We start from the raw sequence: 18,361 nt of genomic DNA on the forward strand, positions 1-18,361 counted from the left end.
ATGAGAGCATGTCCCTGTGCTAGCAAGGTAAACTCTGCTGGCCTGAGCTGTCCCATTTCCCCTGGTGTCACACTTAGCACCAGGCAGTAATGGAGCCCAGACCTGTCCAGCAGCTAAAGATGGGCCTCTCATCCTGACCCAGCAGCTTATCACAGTCTCTATACATCTTCAATCTATGCATCATCTATGCATCTATGTATCTATGCATTATCTATACATCTAGGTATCTACTGTATGCATCTTCTATACATCTATGTATCTCATCTGCACATCTTCAATCTATGCATCTTGTACGCATCTTCTGGTACACATAGTATGAGCAAATTCTGAAGTAGTGGAGCATGAGATGAAATGTCTTTTTAAGTTTCCATATCAGGGTGATGTAGAGGCCTTGGGTGTGGACAGGGGCTGTAGTGATTGTTCATAATGGTGGCGTACCTGCACTGGCTGCAGACAAAGCACTTGGGGTGGTAGGTTCGGCCCAGGGCTGAGACCACCTCTCCCGTGATGAACTCGCCACAGCTGTCGCACTGCGTGCCATATAGCCGCTGGTAGTCCTCCGTGCAGATGTACTCGCCGCTCTTCTGGAAGAATCCGGAGCGCGCCAGATCGCAGCCGCACACTGTAGGCACACATACAGAGACGTACATGGTTAATGGCCTCCAGCAAAAGCAATATATCTGAGCCAGGGTGGAAATAAACAAAATGGCACAAAATGAAAAACAATATTTCCAAATGTCATAGTACCAAGAAACCACACAAAAACATTGAGAACTGTATGACAGTAGCCATGCTACTGAGTGATGAATGCCACATACAGCATATGTCTTGGTAATGCCTTACATCCTGTAATGTATTGAAGAGGGTTTGAAAGGCAGCTAATGTAGGACTAATGTTTAACAACACACAGGCATTTTCTTTATTGCTTGGTGTATGTGTGTGGCAGGCAATGCCATGCTGATGTCGCTGCATAATTTATAAGGAAATCTAAGGTAAACCCATTAAATGAATGGCCTTTAAATCTATCTGAGTGGATTGGATCAATTTGCCAGCTCCCATTCAGCCTTTTCCCTGAAATGTTAACTGATCCATTTAAAACGATCTGCCAATCTGTCTTCAGGAGAGACACACATTGCAAAAACGGTTGGCATTGAAAAGCTGTCAGATAAACAAAATGAGAAGATTTTATGATATTTAATATTCAGGACTCACAACAAGTGGAACTGTAGTGAATACATGGAATGAATAGCTTAGCTCGTCACAAAACATTAACAAACCAGCCAACAAATTATTTGTGTAACTCAACAAGAGGGTTTCTGACATTAGGGGCAGCTGTGGCCTACTGGTTAGCGCTTCGGACTTGTAACAGCTCCCCGAGCGCCGCTGTTGTTGCAGGCAGCTCACTGCGCCGAGATTAGTGTGTGCTTCACCTCACTGTGTCTTCACTGTGTGCTGAGTGTGTTTCACGGATTGGGATAAATGCAGAGACCAAATTTCCCTCACGGGGTATATATACTTATACTTATTACACAGAGCGAAAATTCTTGAGTAACTCCCAGAAGAATTTCAATTCTAGAATAAAAGCTAGACATTAAATGGCTGGATAATGAGTCAGTGTCAACAAAAATCTGAAGGTAAGTTGTACAGACATGTGTGATGATACACTTGTTCGTTTGTTTTTTGTTTTCCAGCAACCATGTACTATCAGACTCAGCCTGCAGGCGTGAACCCTGTCGGGTCACTTCTCGCTCTCCCAGGAAGTCGTGATCGCACCTTCGTTGACCCAGAACACTGTCTAAATCCTCATTGCATAATAACATTAACACCACAAAACATGTTCACAGGAGACAGTGAGAGCTCGCTGTAATCTACAGCAGCACACACATTGTTGAGACAGTGTGGAGAGCAGCTATCACAAACAATTAGTTAAAACAATGTGTGTGTGTACGTGTGTGTGTGTGTGTGTGTGTGTGTGTGTGTGTGTGTTTCTTATAAGACTGCTGCAGCACTAAAAGTCATCCATGACCACACGGCCAACGCCTCCTCTCTCTTCCTCTCTCTCTTCCTTCCTCTCTCTCTCTCTCTCTCTCTCTCTCTCTCTCTCTCTTCCTCTCCCACCCCCTCCTCTCCTCCTGCTCGTTTGCCTTCCCCTTGGGTGTGAAACATGATCCACTTTACTGCGTGTCTCATGCAGCCGGCTGGCAGCAACACGCTGCAGCATGTACATGCTCAACCCCCCAACCCCCACCCACCCCACCCCAACCCGCACCCACCCCACCACAACCCCCACACCGGTGCACAGCAACATGCCAGAGTCCCCCGGTCAGGTGGGAGCACAGGTGGGTAGGCTCAGCTCAAGGGCTCAGTGCATTGGGCTCTACGGGTTGTTTGTTTACCAGGGGCTTGTTCTCATCTCTACTGTCGTAGGGAGAAACTGACGCAAGAGCTGAGTGGGAGAGAAAATGCTGGTTTGAGTAGTTTGTCTCACATACACTATACTGCATGTGTGTGTTTGTATGTGTGTGTGTGTGTGTGTGTGTGTGTGTGTGTGTGTGTGTGAGTTTGTTTGCATGCATGTGTGTGTTTGTGTCTGGGGATGGGTAGTTCCCACAAGCAATGAAAATCCTTGAATCAGCTCAGTATATGCCACATGATATTATGTATTGGGTTAGGACGATGGTAACTCTTCAGCTTGGCCTCACAGAGCACTCTTGAAGACTGCACGTGAACCCTGAGCGTCTTGTTGAGAACCCTTAAGGTTTCAGTTTAATACAATTTGGGATATTTCATAGAGATCTTTTATGGTTACCCATATAACTTATTCCCTCTATGAAATAATGAAAGAATCCTTACTAGTTGTGTTTCCTGTTTTCCGACCTTAGGCCTGAAGCTGATGATACACAAGGCAACTTTTTGTGCAATGCTGCCGGACAATGTTCCTGAGTATTGATATTGGGCAACAATTCCCAATCCCTACATTCCCTCTTTGATATTGGGTGACAATTTTGAATCATTAATTGGCAAATTGTCATGATCAACCAATCAGAATGCACTTAATCGGTTATGTGGTTGCCTAGCAACATTGATCAAAAGCCCATGTATCATCCCCTTTAATAATTGACATAAATATATACTGTATATACAGTACATTAATAATTTACATAACACATACTCACACACACACACACACACACACACATGCAAACATTCTCTCTCTCTCTCTCTCTCTCTCTCTCTCACACACACACACACACACACACACACACACACACACACACTCATATGTACAGTATGTGTGCTGCCCCTGCCCTACCCCCTCTCCCGGTGCTTCCTCTTGCTGCTGAGAGAGGGTTGGCATGGTGCCCCTTGCCCTGCGTTGGCATCCATCTGCCACACTCGCTCACTCACTTCTCTCACGCCCCATTAGCATTCCACACACACACACACATCCACTCCTTGCACAGCACACGCACACACACACACACGACTACACACACACACACACGACTGACAATGTCAAAGCCATTCCAGTCAATCTTGAGCATTAAAAGAAAAGGCCGAACTGCCAGTGAAAGTCTTTTTTTCTCCCTTCACTCAGGCATAATTATAGATCCAGCACTTCAATTAGCGCTATTTTCTCACTTTGGTGGAGATTGTGGGGTGGGGAGCGGGGTGGGGGGGGGTTTGGTGGTGTAGAGGCAAAGCCTGAGACGAGAGGACATCGGCTGCACGTCCTTCCAGCACAAAACCGCACCGCTGGTCTTTGTGGCAACGGGCAGAAGTGTGCGTCCTGTGCTGAAGCCTAAGACCCCGCTGAGCGTGGTGCTGGCATGACGGATCTCCCAGCATTGTGCCGTCCCATTCACCGGCCGGAGAAAGGCCTTTCAAGTGGCGGTGGCGCTGACATCTGCACACCCCACAGTTTACCCTCACTATCTGGGCTCATGAATAATGCAGCAGACTCCATAAATAAAACGCGGGGCTGGGCTGGGCTGGGCTGGGCGTGTGGAGCTCAGCCCTGGCCCACTGATGTTGAATCAGAGACATGGTAGGACATGACGGGGGGATGGAACACAGAGATGGGGGGGGGGGGGTGGGGGCTTTTATTATGTATTTATCAACAGCCAACAGACACAATTAAAATTCCTCTCTACAGGGACTACTGACCAGCAGCGCGCGCGCACACACACACACACACACACACACACACACACACACACACACACACACACACACACACACACACACACAATTCCTCCCTCCGAGCCACCCCAGTTCCCAGTTAATGACGTGCCGTGCAATTCCCCTCTTATCGGCTGCTGCTTTTCAGAGAGTGTAACAGCAGACACAAGCAAGCCAGAGCTTACTGAAACCCAGAGAGGGATAGAGAGAGATAGAGAGAGATAGAGAGAGAGAAAGAAAAGAGACAGGCAGACAGATAGAATAAGAAAGAGATGCCTAGAGACATACAGAGAGACTTGAGAGAGAGAGGGATGGAGAGCGAGCGAGTGAGAGAGAGAAAGAGAGAATCGTGTACTCACATACAAAGAGAGTTGGAATGAGAGAGAGAGAGAGAGAGAGAGAGAGAGAGAAAAGAGAGATGGAGGGTGGGAGAGGGAAAGTGTGACAAACATCCTGCTATTTGAGTTTTGGGCTCTGGTGAAAGATGTGCAGCTCACAAAAGGAGGCTCGGCAGGCAAGACTGGGCTGCCCACCACATCTGTGCCTTATATTCATTAGTGCTGTAAAAGTATTAGAGCATTTTTTTGGCAAAATACATTGAAAAGCAGACTTTTAGGCACACATGCATTATTAATGATCACCTGCTATGCCCAGTCTTCTCTGGTGGAATATATCAGTGCATGTACGGAACACTTCAAACACTGTGCACAATACAAAAGACACAAGCACCATCTGCCAACAATCACACAATGCATTCAAGATGGAATAACATTCAAGTTGACTGACAGCCACAGACTATTTCTTTTACAGTAAATGGCGCCTATGCATTGGGAATATCTGAGCAGAAATGATTTAACTTCTGAGTGGACAGCGTGTAGTGTGTAACTGATGTGCACGGATGCATGCATGTGAGTATGTGTGTGTGTGTGTGTGTGTGTGTGTGTGTGTGTGAGAGTGTGTGTGATTGCTCTGTGTTGGAGCAGCCACCTATTAAATGTGTTTCATGGCCGTGGTCCCACTCTCCTCACATGACTTCCTCCCTCTCTCTGTCTCTCTGTTTCAGCTGAGTGCTACCATTCTCATAATGGCCTAATGAAACATCCATAAGGCTGGCACAACTCACCAGCGCCTGTCTCTAGACAATCATATATCACATACGCATTCAGTACATGCACAAACATGTACGCACACACACACACACACACACACACAAACAAACACACACACACACACACACACACACAATGTGTGTTCAATGTGTGCTGAGCGTGTTTCACTAATTCATGGATTGGGATAAATGCAGAGACCAAATTTCACACGTGCACGCGCACACACACACACACAGGCCTCTTTAAGTACTGCTGCTTCCTTTCTTACCATGATTTAATTTCATTAAGTGTGAGGGCAAGTACTGGTCATTAACATTAGCATGCATTATATGCTCCTTTCAGCATCGGGAAAGATATCCACAGAGCACTGAACACAGTGGGCATGCGTGGCAACTGAGAAAGACCCTGGCTAACATCCGACATACCCCAAAAACAGCTCATTTGGCACGACTGGATATTAGTAACAAGGAAAATACAAAGCAAAACAAATTGATCTTGGTCTCATCTGAGCATACAGTAGGCTCCCAACATATAATCTCAGATTCTTCTCATGCTCATGTTCAAAGTTCACTCTTGCAGTGTTGTGATGAAGTCGTGTTTGGCTCAGATGGGGTCTAGTGTGTCATGTTGGTGTGAACCTGGACAGGGCTAGCACAGCGAGTCCTGACATGCTCAGACGGGGCCCAGTGTGTCATGTTGGTGTGAACCTGGACAGGGCTAGCACAGCGAGTCCTGACAGTGAAGTGTGGACGTGGGAGGGGGATGATACGGGGCTGCATGAGTGCAAAAGGCTGACATTTACAGATGACACCACAAAGGCCTGGAGATATAGCAAAATACTGGCTGAAAAGATCAGTCCCAGTCTCCAGAAGCTTGGTAGAAGAGGAATATTCCAGCATGATGGCGATCAAAAGCACACTGCCACAATCATGTAAGAGCTTCCAAAGAAGAAGAAAATAAAAACTATGACCTGGCTAAAAATGACACGTCACTTGAGTCCAATAAACATCCTTGAGGTACTTTGAAGAGAACCACAGAACAGCACAGTTCTGACTGAGATCAGACTGGGGGTCAGTATTTGTCAATATAGTAAACCTAACTGAACAAATATCCTACTGTTCAACTTAGAAAGAATGCAAGTACCATAAGGTAATACAATTTTGAATGATTAAACTTTTAAGTGATATTGCAGTAATAACACTGACTAAGCATATAGCTCTAGCTTGGCTTTCTAGCTGTTCACAGTCACTACACTGCAAGCTGGAATATAATAAGCTGCAGAGGGAGTAAAGTGCCATAGCATCCCAGAAGCTGCTTCTAACGGACCAATCAATAGAGTTTTATTAGGAGGAAGGCAAAACACTCAAGCTAAATACTTAAGACAACACGCCCCCTGGGCGGGTATAAAAAAGAAAAGAATAGATAGATAGTAACAGGTAGATAGACAGATAAATAGATGGTGTGTGTGTGTGTGTGTGTGTGTGTGTGTGTGTGTGTGTGTGTGTGTGTGGGAGGAGTAGAAGTGAGCTGGTTCAACAGGACTGGTATTTAAATATTAAACTACCGGTATTTGGAATCACTCTGCATTCACTGCAGACAGCACCTCACTCCTTGGTTTCCATAATACCTCATGTGGCACAAGCGGGATTAGAACACAAACTTGAAAAGTCATCATTTAAAACCACTCTCTCCAGAGAGACCCATTCATACTTTTAAAGAATACATGTGCAAACTATTGTAACAGAGGCGAACTGAGCTAGCATGCTACAGTAGATGCCTGTGTAAATCCTCACACCCCTAACCTTAAGAACGCTTCTAACTGCTGAGTTGGAAGCCTGGGCTTTTAGCTCAGTGGTTAGAGCGTTCAACTCCCATGCCGGTGTGCGTGGAGGTGTGCGGGTTCGAGGGCCGTGAGCAGCGGACGAATTACGACCTCGGTTACACTAACAACGCACAAATGGTCAAGTGCTCTGATGTAAGTGAGGAAATGGGAAGATGCTATGGATATGGAGTACAATACAGCTAAGAAAAGTCAAATAGAGACAGGCAGTAATAAAGTAGATGAACTGAGGGTGGTACAGAGAGTGCTTACTGAGAGAGTACAGTAGCTGTACTGAAACAACAGGAGCACCTCCAGCCCTTAGTGCAGAACCAGACCCAGACCCAGAATCAGAATCATGTTTATTTGGCCAGGTGAGTTAGAACACATAAGAAATTTGGTTCCGGACAATGGTGTCACTCTAGCAGTACAGATAACACACAGCATGTGACTGGGAGCAGTGCTATCAGCATGCACTCTGCGTGACTCCCCCAGATGCTGTTTTTACCGTTTTGTTCTGCAGTGTGAGGAGTCGTGCACATCTCAACTTCCTCCTGCATTATTCTGCTGCTCCCACCACACCACACCACACCACACCACGCCGCCTCCAAATTCTAAATGCCAGCGCAACCTTTTCCCCTCTAAGTGCTACACGTGCTCCAGGCCACACCAGCACAGCACCATCCTGTGCCCCCCGAGGACTAGCCTCCAGCTCCTGTCTGGCCCATTCCATGATCAGTGCTTGAGAGAGAGAGAGAGAGAGAGAGCGAGAGAGAGAGAGAGAGAGTGTGTTTGTGTGTGTGAATTATGTGTATACTTTTTCTTTCTTTGATCTCACACTGCTCAGCACACAGCCTGGGTTTCACTCTAGGAAACCCTGTACCCAGAGGAGGCAGTACACTTCTCTACCCTGGTACAAAGTCTTACATTCTTACAATACCAAAATGGATCATTGTTTCCAGACCACAGGGGCAGGCCAGTCTTCTGGCTTATTAATTGTCATCAAACTATACTGTATGTGTGTTTGCATTGTGCTTTTCAAAGTACTCCTACTACTTCACACAAAAGTTCCATTATATTCATTATTCAATATGGCCAATGCTGTACTACAGCTCATCAGTTCACTCTAAATGTGATTATACTCAAGGCAACTTTATGAGCAATGTTGCTGGGCCATCTCCCTGAGTGTTGTTGTTCTGGTACATTCCTATTGATGTTGAGCAACATCTATTTTTTGAGAACTTTCATTATCAGTAGGCAAATTGGTATGATCATCCAATCAAAACACATGGAACCGGTTATGTGGTTACCCAGCAACATTGTTAAAAAAGTTGAACTATGTATCACCACCTTAAAACTAGGGAGAGTGACGAACCAAACAACTAGCCCATTATAAGGGGGGAAATATAAGGGGATATAATATAAGGGGAACAACAGCCAAACCCAAATACATTCTCAAGAGACTCAAATATGAACCAACTTGAAAGTCTTTTAATAAAAAACCCACAGCACACTGTAAATGTTCACTTTTTATCCAGATAATTAAAACAATAAAAACGTTTTAAATCACCTAATTTTATTCAATTGTGTTCAAAATAAAGAAGGGTAAGATTTTTGAAAAACATCATGCACTGCAATGTCTAAAGAAGTTACGACCCTTTCAATTGGATATTTAGAAGAATGTTTTGGGGAAATCACTGACTTAATACCTTGTCCATATGCACAACTCTGCACCCATACTTACTGCATGCTATTAAATAAGTTCAACATCCTCCAGACTGCTGAAACTCTGAACTCATAAAGAATAGTCAGGTGTTTATTGCAAGTCCTTGTCCACACCCTTGAAGGATAAATGACCAGTATTTTCTGAAACTGCAGCACCACAATGCCAAGGTATGTGGCAAGGTCAAAGCTTCTGCAGGAAGCTAGCCTACGTGTACATATATAACCTTGCATACATGTGACATTACTGCAAAAGGATGATATGACAATACAATAGATCTGTCCCAGGGGTGAAAGTAGGATAAAATTATCCACATACTATATAAGATGGTGTAGGTCTATGATAGGAACTGTGAGGGGAGAGGTTATGTGAGAGAGATGCTGGCATGCTTTGGAAGATTTCCCATTTTAACTCCATCCTCCATCAGGATCATTAATAATGGCAACTACATGGACTGATTACAGATATCTGTGGGCAGACTGACACAAGCTCCCATTGCTTATACATGAGTATCCACAAGACAGCAGTCTGCCACCACCATTGGAAAAGTGATGAAGTCAATGCACTCAATCCCACCTCGGTCTCGCTCGCTGAGGCAGGTCAGCAGAAATCGACCGCAAGGAATTCAAATTCGAGGAATTCGAGTGTCACACGGTTTACCGGGCTTCATGATTAGCAGTCATGGACGCACGTGCACAGCGTGAGCCCTCAACCTAGTTTCGTTAGCCCCATGACCTTCAGTCGTCACCTCTGACCTCTCTATAGCCAAGTGCATCTCAGCTGTCTGCTGGACCAAGCTGAAATATAACGCATCACTCATCGTCTTTCCTCAGCCGTTTCAACTCCAGCAGTGTTTACTAGACTGACTGTCCTATTAGCACGTCTGCGTGGCTGCCAGACTCCTCCCTGCCGTCCCCCTCAGCTGAAGGGTCTGGAAACTCACTTTGAGTTAACATGCTGCCATTCCATTAGCGGGAATGAGATCTTCAGATTAGCCAAAGGACAATTATAGTATTAGCACAGCAACACGACTCAACATTCCAAAGTATTTGTGGGCGTGGCCTTCACAGACAGATGACAGACATATCACACAACTCAAATAAGGACTAAAGTCACACAGGATTAAATCCTCAAAATGTTTTTCACCTTCACTGCTGATTTTCATTTTTGAGGGCAGGCGGCTGGCTCTGTATCTATCAGATGGCTGAGAGTGAAAATGGACACAGTGTGTCTTAATCCGGTGTGGTGTGGGTCACGCTGTGCAGGAAAGTAAAGGGATTATCCCGTCCCTCCCCGAATCCCAAATCTGAGTGAAGCACTACTTCAGCCTGTCACAAGCCCACCACCAGCACCACCATCACTACAACCACCACCATCACTACCACCACCATCACCACCACCATCACCACCATCACCACCATCACCACCACCACCACCACCACCAACATCACCATCACCACCACCACCACCATCACCCTCACCACCACCACCCCCCTCACCACCACCAGCACCACCATCACCACCCCACCACCACCACCACCACCACCAACATCACCATCACCACCACCACCCCCCTCCCCCACCACCACCACCGCCACCACCACCACCACCCACCCCACACCACCACCACCACCACCAACATCACCATCACCACCACCACCACCACCACCACCACCAACACCACCACCACCCCCACACCACCACCACCGCCACCACCACCCACCACCACCACCACCATCACCATCACCACCACCACCACCACCACTACCATCACCACCACCACTACCACCATCACCACCACCACCATCACCATCACCACCACCACCACCAACATCACCATCACCACCATCACCACCACCACCCCCCTCACCACCACCACCACCCCCCACCATCACCACCACCAGCACCACCATCACCACCACCCCCACCACCACCACCCTCACCATCACCACCACCATCACAGCTACTGTCTCCACCACCACCTCCAGATATTTCACTTCTCATGGCTACACTGGTGCACTAGCATGAAAGACGCCCAGGCTACACTGGTGCACTAGCGTGAAAGACGCCCAGGTTACACTGGTGCACTAGCGTGAAAGACGCCCAGGCTACACTGGTGCACTAGCGTGAAAGACGCCCAGGCTACACTGGTGCACTAGCGTGAAAGACGCCCAGGCTACACTGGAGCAGTAGCGTGAAAGACGCCCAGGCTACACTGGTGCACTAGCGTGAAAGACGCCCAGGCTACACTGGTGCACTAGCGTGAAAGACGCCCAGGCCGGCTCCATGATAAGGAGAAATACAAGACCATGACGTTACCATGGGAACAGTAACATTATCCACCTTTCTCCCCTCCCTCCACACGCTCTCTCTCTCTATAAAAACACACAACTAGGGTTGGTTCCTTCCCCACCCATACATTCTCCCTGCCTCCCATTAAGGAATACAAGGTTGCAGTTGTGGATGTCTTTTTGAGGTCACACACAGCTTATCTCACTTTCAAACAACTGTAGCCTGGAGCTCCAATTGAGATCTAAATGTGTCCATGCTTGTATGGGTATATGTGTATGGAGGTGCTGTGGCAGGGGTAAAGGCCTTTGGACAGCTGCTTTCCGTGCAGGACCCACCTGCTGAGGTCACCACAGGAGCTGACAGGGTGACCCCCACAAGCCCACCCAACCCCCCAACACTCCCCACATGCCTCCCTAAACCCCACGCAGGCCACATCCAGACCCTGGCTCTTCTGTGAATCCACTATGGAGCACTCTCTCACACATTCTCACATACCACAGCCCTACTTGCAGCATTCCTCCAAGAGCCAAACGCCTCTCAGCACCAAGCCACCCAAAAACAGAAAAGTGGCTTGTTTTTTCCCCTTCCTTCTGGAAGTTTCCAGAGCAGCCATAACTCAGAGCACCCCCGGCAGCTCCCCCTTTGAGCCTGCCACCGTTAGCCCGACATAAACCGCTTGAGTCTGCTTTTAATCACTGTGCTCTGAGGCAACCTCGTCCTGCAAATGGCTCCCCCCATATTAAATAGCTTGGGTAAACTATTATTTACAGGAGTCAGAGTACAGGGCCAAAGCTGATCACATAAGCAGATTGATGAGTTTTGAACGTTGAGATTAATCTTCCTACCCCTGCAGTGGGCTCCGACCATTATGGAATACTACTGAAGGGAGCACAGACTGTGTTATAGGAATCTATTGCAAACATATCAACATAAACTAAGATCCATATCTAGGATGAGCTATTTTTATCTGCACGGGTTACAGTATTTTTTCAGCACTATGGAAATCATTTCTATCATTTAGATAGATGGAAACTGACAATATCAGTTCTGCTGTCTGTATTTCCACCTGGAATGGCCAGGTGGGTTACAGAGAATAACACAGTCATCCTGCATCATTAAACAGACTGTCTGTTTGTGTGTAGCTCCACAAAGGGAATGTTCTCTCTCAAAGGACAAGAAAACAAAAGACCGGGAAAAGAAATGCCACATTAACAAACAATCCACATTCGACCGGCACCTACACTCAAAGGAAGAAAAATGGCAGTATGTGAGAGAGAGAGAACGAGAGAGAGAGAGAGAGAGAACAAAGGCAAGAGAAAGAAGGAACATGCCGGAACAATTTGGTACAGGATCTCTTTGGAATACCCAGTGCTTTTCTCATTTTGTGGGAAGAGCGGCAGCCAGGAGGAGGGTAAATGATGTGGTGGAAAACCTGGAGAGCGAGAGACTCTTTCCACTGCACAGGAGGGAAGAATGTGTGTGTGTAGTGGTTTTGCTGGAGCTTTACTTTAGCTTTAAGCAAATCCAGTCTGACTGTCACCTAATACTGCCAGAGTAGGCCGCCACACTTAAGACTAGGCGCTAGAATAGTCTTAGCTCTTAGCTTTTTCGGGCCGATAAAAGAGATGCTATGGTGCCGTAGTGCATTAGGCATTTAGCAAAGCAATTCTCAGAGGATAGACAGTGAGGGAAAACAGAAAGTGAGAGAGAGAACAAGAAAAGAGAAAAAAAGACAGGAACAGTAGAGTAAGAGAAAGCAGCACCTTAGCAATTAGAAACTGGTTCAGCATGGCCTGTGGCCATAACAGCAGAGGAAAGCCGATGGGAAATACACCAGCTCAGGCAGTGGAGAACCAACAGTGACTTAACTACTCTCACACCCTCCCCAGTTAGCAGCACCAAAAGCTACAGAGACACAAGGCATGTTTACAGACATGCCCTCGGAAATTCCGATCTCCGATAAGAGGAGAAATTATTTGAACACAAAGTCAGGTCAGATTTTTTGCTTAAAGGCTCATGCGGAAATCTTGTGTCCCAAGGTACCCGACTTGACGTCACTATCATATTCTCATAACCACGATGACCTCCCTTACAACAACACAAGAGACTAATCTCTCTCTCATTACAAATAGGCAAGATAATGTATCACTAAATTAACACTACAGATAGAAACACTCGTCGGAGACATTCTCCTTCTTGCTCGACCATAGTAGGCAGTTCTAATAACTTATTTATGCATTTCCTGTATTTGTTTTCCAAGCTGATAAACACGCTTTTTTTTTACGGCATGAAGGCCGTATCAAGCTCAGGCCACATCATATGCATCTGACCTTTGAAGAGACCAAGGAATCAAAGTGTAAAGTGAGTGATATGGTAGCTACTAATGGTTGGCAGATGGAGGAGTTTATAATGCTTAGCGTGCAATGTTACTATATGATTTAGCGCTGTAGCACTACTTGGGATATACTATAAAATTCCAGAGAGAAAAACATTAAACCTCATTTCCCAGTCGAGGCAGTACACTGAATTAAAACAATCTGTCTGGAATGAAGAGCCGTACCCCATTTGTGGTTCTTACTAAAAAAATCAGCAACAGCAGCAGTAACATTAGAAGTTTAATCTTCATAAATAGAGTTAAATCACAGGGTCACCATTTTCAGGGGCAAGCCCTTGACAGGGTATACTTAATACCCAGACGTCTAGACTGGACAAATCAAAGCAGACTGAACTGCAGAGCATGGAATTACCTCCGAGAGGATTCACTAACTGCAGAAACAGACACAGGGCACACATAAACTCTAGAGGATTCACACAAATGTTCCGTCTATCTATGTACTTATGCATAGGACCGAAACATAGGGAACCTTGGTCTGTTACTCTGAACGAATGAATGAATGAATCTTCTCTTGTGGCTGTCCAGAATATAAAGTCTCACACAATCACTTATAACACTACCACCCTGAGCTGTATTTCTAATTGTCGTCAACTATGTAAAAGACACAATCTTTAGAGCTATCTTCACAATATCTTAGCATTTGTGTGGAATAGTGATGAGTGTTCAAGGTAGATCAAGAAAACAGGCCTAGAAATAAACAGAGGTGAGAGAAAATAAGAGAGAGAGAGAGATAGAAAGGCTGAGAAAGAGAGGGGAAGTCGTTTTCTTGGGGGAATGCAAGTCTGTGTAGTCTTTGTACTCTGTGTGTGAGCTTGAAATCTGTTTTAAGTAGACCAAATTCACAAGCCACAGGCTGCAGCGATCTATTTCAGTAGTCCTCGGCTCTCTTGTGCTTATTTATCTTTTCTCTTTTTTTCTTTCTCTTTTTTTTACAGCTGGACAGACGCCTTCCACTGCTGCCGCCCCGTAGCCTGAGGGACCAAGGGATGAAGGGATGAAGGGATGAAGGGAGGGAGGGAGGGAGGGAGAGGTCTCTGTTGCAGCCTGCCCCACCTCCTCCGAGAGGAGAGGGATACTCAGCAGGCCAGCTTCTTCTCCTCTCCTCTCCTCTCCTCTCCTCTCCTCCCCCATCTCTCTCTCCCTGACATGTCCACAATAGGAGAGTGAGGGTGTCCATGGCTGAAGCTGCCACTCTGCAGACCTCCCCGTCTCTATTGTTTCTGTCATCAGTGCACTCGGAGAATGCGGTCGGCCCATCCCGAGGCCGGCTGGCCGCCCGGGGGACCCGGAGAGCGGCCAAGCACATTTGCTAAAGTTTCCGTCATTGTGTCCGACAAAAGATGCCTTTGTTGTCCGAACAGTTGTGCACTGTGTTGATCAGTAAGGAATGATGTGCACACACTGGGTAAAAACTGGACAGACCATCCGAGGATACAGAAACAGACAAGTTAATTTATTATTGCACTTAAACTTTGAGAAAGTGCAGTGAAAGCAGAAACCTAACTCCAGGGGGAAGGTCATTAGCCTTAATTAAGCTAACATTTCTAAATCGATATAATTAAGTGATTACAGCATGCCTATTAAAACATCGTCTGGTGTCCAAAATGTATAAATCACAGCTAGTACAACAGGAAATCTAGAGGAAATTTGCAGAGTTATTCTAAAAAATAATTGCAGTGTTAATCATTTCTTGGACACTTTCCTTCACCCGTGCAGAGACTGCACAGAAGGCTGACGCACTGAGCGGCAAGTAATGGAATTCATGCTAACATGATAAATACACTGCTGGAGAGTCTTTGCACACACACATATTGACGTGCACATACGCATTACTTGATCAATTGCTCGTGTTTTGCTGGAAACAGGTGGTGCAGTATTGGAAAATCTAAGTTCCACAGAAAAAAAATATCACACCAAGCAATATGATAACCTAAGATTCTACCCAATTACAATTAAATCATTAAATGCAGTCGGAAAGTTGATTTTAGATAGCTCCCTCCACAGTCAGAACGCATCCGAGGATTTGCATTGGATGCACTCCATGTCTAACATGCATTAGCTGATCTATTATTGAATGTTTGCTGCTACTGTAAAAGGAGCTAATGCTTAGCATAGGCACACACAGCTGGGGGTGATGGAAGGTCCCCTCTGACTGCGTTCTCACCCAGTTCTCAGGGCAACTCGCTGAAATTGAATTCCTCTGTGTTTTCCCCTCCCCTTGTCCGTCTCATGTGGAACAAACACATGTTTGGCAGCCACGTGACCCAATCAATGGCTTTTTGTTTTCGGGAGGGGAAAATGATTTCATGCCCGGCTGGGCAGGGGGCCTCGCTCCACACATTCTTTATTGGCATCTTGGCATGGAGCGGGCGTCCACTCACCTCTCGGGGCCCTGCAGCGTGGCGCCACCATCTCTCAAATACATGTATTGGTGGTGTGTGTGTGTGGGGGGTATAAACAACTAATGCTCCTCTTCAAAGCAACTGGCTCCAAATCCCAACATGCCACCAGTTGAGGGGCACAGGGGGGTGGGATTGGGTAGTGAAATAGTGACATGTTTCTCCATATGAGCTTTGTGCAGAGTAGCTTCCACTGCATGAGTTCAAAAATGCGGCAGAGGGGTGAAAACAAAGGCCTGAGCTGCACAGAGACAGAGCTGTGAGGACCATAAGAATCACAGGTGAGTAGGTGCATGAGAATCACAGGTGAGTAGGTGCATGAGAGCACCATAAGAATCACAGCTGAGTAGGTGCATGAGAGCACCATAAGAATCACAGGTGAGTAGGTGCATGAGAGCACCATAAGAATTACAGGTAAGTAAGTGCATGAGAGCACCATAAGAATTACAGGTAAGTAGGTGCATGTCAGACAGATATTTCTGGAATGACCTGCCCAGGGACATGGGTGGAGGAGTACATCTGTTGTAAGAGGCAGACAAACTGAATCATCACACTCACACACACAAACACAATACGCCCCCCCCCTCCACCCTGAACACACACACACACACACACACACACACATATATACACACACACAGGGCCTGTAGCACAGGCCACATTTAGCTCTGTAGGCAGCTCTTAACAGAGACCAGGGGGGGCAGGTAGGTCAGAAGTATGTATAATGGTCTAAACTGTTTGCTACTCCACCACATTACTGCACACATCACTGCAGCCTGTGATAAGGGCTTATTTCAATCACTTGCATTTGGCACCAATTCTAGAAGCTAACATAGATGTATTCCTCCTGGAAGGAGGATATCTGATGCTCAAGGTCACCACTTCATAGCCATATTCTTTTTCTTTCCAGATATAATAAATAACTAAACTAAATTCCAGATTATGAGAAATAACTACAGCCTATCAGCATGTGCAAGTCTAAGGATAAGCAGGAGAGAGGGAGATGGAGAGGGGGGATAGAGAGAGAGAGAGATGAAATGATAAGGACAGAAATAGAGGGAGAGAGAGAATGAGAACGATGGAGAGAAAAAGCCCACCTATTACTGTGCTTCAGGGCTTGTGGAGAGGCTTCCTATTGGCTGTTGCTCACTGAGTGTAACCACCATTCAAGGCAGGTTGCCCCTTAACATGGTTACCACAGCAACAGCTTGCATAATAAACATGGCCACGTGAGCCGCACCAGTTTGGAGGCAGACAAAAGAGGGCTAAGTGGCCAACCAGTCTCCTCTCCTCACAGTCATCCCTGGGCTCATAGACTAGTGCTGGGTCCAGGTATTTGTGACATCTAACCCTACAAAGTGGATGCAAACCATTGCAAAAAGATGACAAGCCTATGGTCTTTTTTTCATCCTTCAAAATGCATTCTGTGCAATAACAAGAATGCAAGTTTAGCTGTCATGTGCAAAAGCAAATTGTGTGCTTGTAAACAAAAGCAAAAATTCCAGCGTGAAACTCTTACATTCCTGTTAGAATAAGACTGCGTACAATTCAAGAGTGTGTTCTGAGAGGCAACCTTTTTGGGGGGCCGAATGTCAGAGGAAGCAGGCTGATGCTACTCTGTTTGGACGGTGTGGGTTACTGCTTGTCTGTCCCAGTGTTCTGTCTAGCAGAGATGGAGTCACTCTGTGGGACCGGAGGAGCATTGATGCTGCTACTGACATCAGCCAGTGATCACAACATTTCTGGATGCTCCATGCTGCTAATGCTGGATCAGACCCCATGCATCCCAGTTTCTCAGAGCCAACCTACCTTGACATGTGAAGCACTTAACGTGGAAGTGGACGTTCTGGACGCGCACTACCTCGCCCTTGCAGACGTCCCTGCAGCGTTGGCAGTGGATGGTCGATGAGGAGCCATGGCCTCGACCGCCCCCACTGCTGCCACTGCTGCTGCTGTAGGAGCCAGGCTGGTAAGGACCTGCTGGAGAGAAGACACACACACACACACAGACATGGGTAACCAACTCACTCACGTCACACCCCATAAATAATACACCATCATCCATCACACGCAGCCAAAGAAGCTCATTCGTGACTTTCAGCTTCATTCAAATTTAAAAGCAATCGCGATCCTTGGAGAGGAAAACATTGTACATTAAAGCGTCTCACCAACTTGTTCTTCACAGAGAATAAACAGCTAAGGGAAACAGGGGAACAGGAGAAAATAAACCCACATGCCACCCGTGACTCCAACAATCAAAAGATCGAGCTTCCAGGTGATTGTGCACATACCGAGCATGGTACACTGAGGAGGAACTGCAACCAGCTGTCAGACCTTAGTCTATTCAACCACAAAGTATCTCAAGGCACTGTGACTGGACAAGGCTATTCATGCGTTTTTAGTGCAGCAAGGCACTTTTCAATGGGAAGAACCCCAAAACTA

General features: G+C 46.4%; 1 protein-coding gene across 12 annotated transcripts in view; it reads right to left on the reverse strand.

Annotated features, from left to right (window-relative positions):
* LOC125287318 (actin-binding LIM protein 3-like) overlaps positions 1-18,361 on the reverse strand; it is a 58,298-nt gene that overhangs the window by 28,121 nt on the left and 11,816 nt on the right. For 11 of the 12 annotated variants that reach the window (XM_048233065.1, XM_048233036.1, XM_048233055.1 and 8 more), the window contains exons 2-3: positions 17,729-17,899; positions 439-622 (exon numbers count right to left, since the gene is read on the reverse strand). In XM_048233065.1, the coding sequence (XP_048089022.1) occupies positions 439-622; positions 17,729-17,899 (355 nt within the window). The remainder of the gene's footprint in view (positions 1-438; positions 623-17,728; positions 17,900-18,361) is intronic. The other variant, XM_048232968.1, reaches the window with a different exon arrangement.

This window comes from Alosa alosa, chromosome 2 (genome assembly GCF_017589495.1).
Source record: "Alosa alosa isolate M-15738 ecotype Scorff River chromosome 2, AALO_Geno_1.1, whole genome shotgun sequence".
Classification (NCBI taxonomy): Eukaryota; Metazoa; Chordata; class Actinopteri; order Clupeiformes; family Clupeidae; genus Alosa; species Alosa alosa.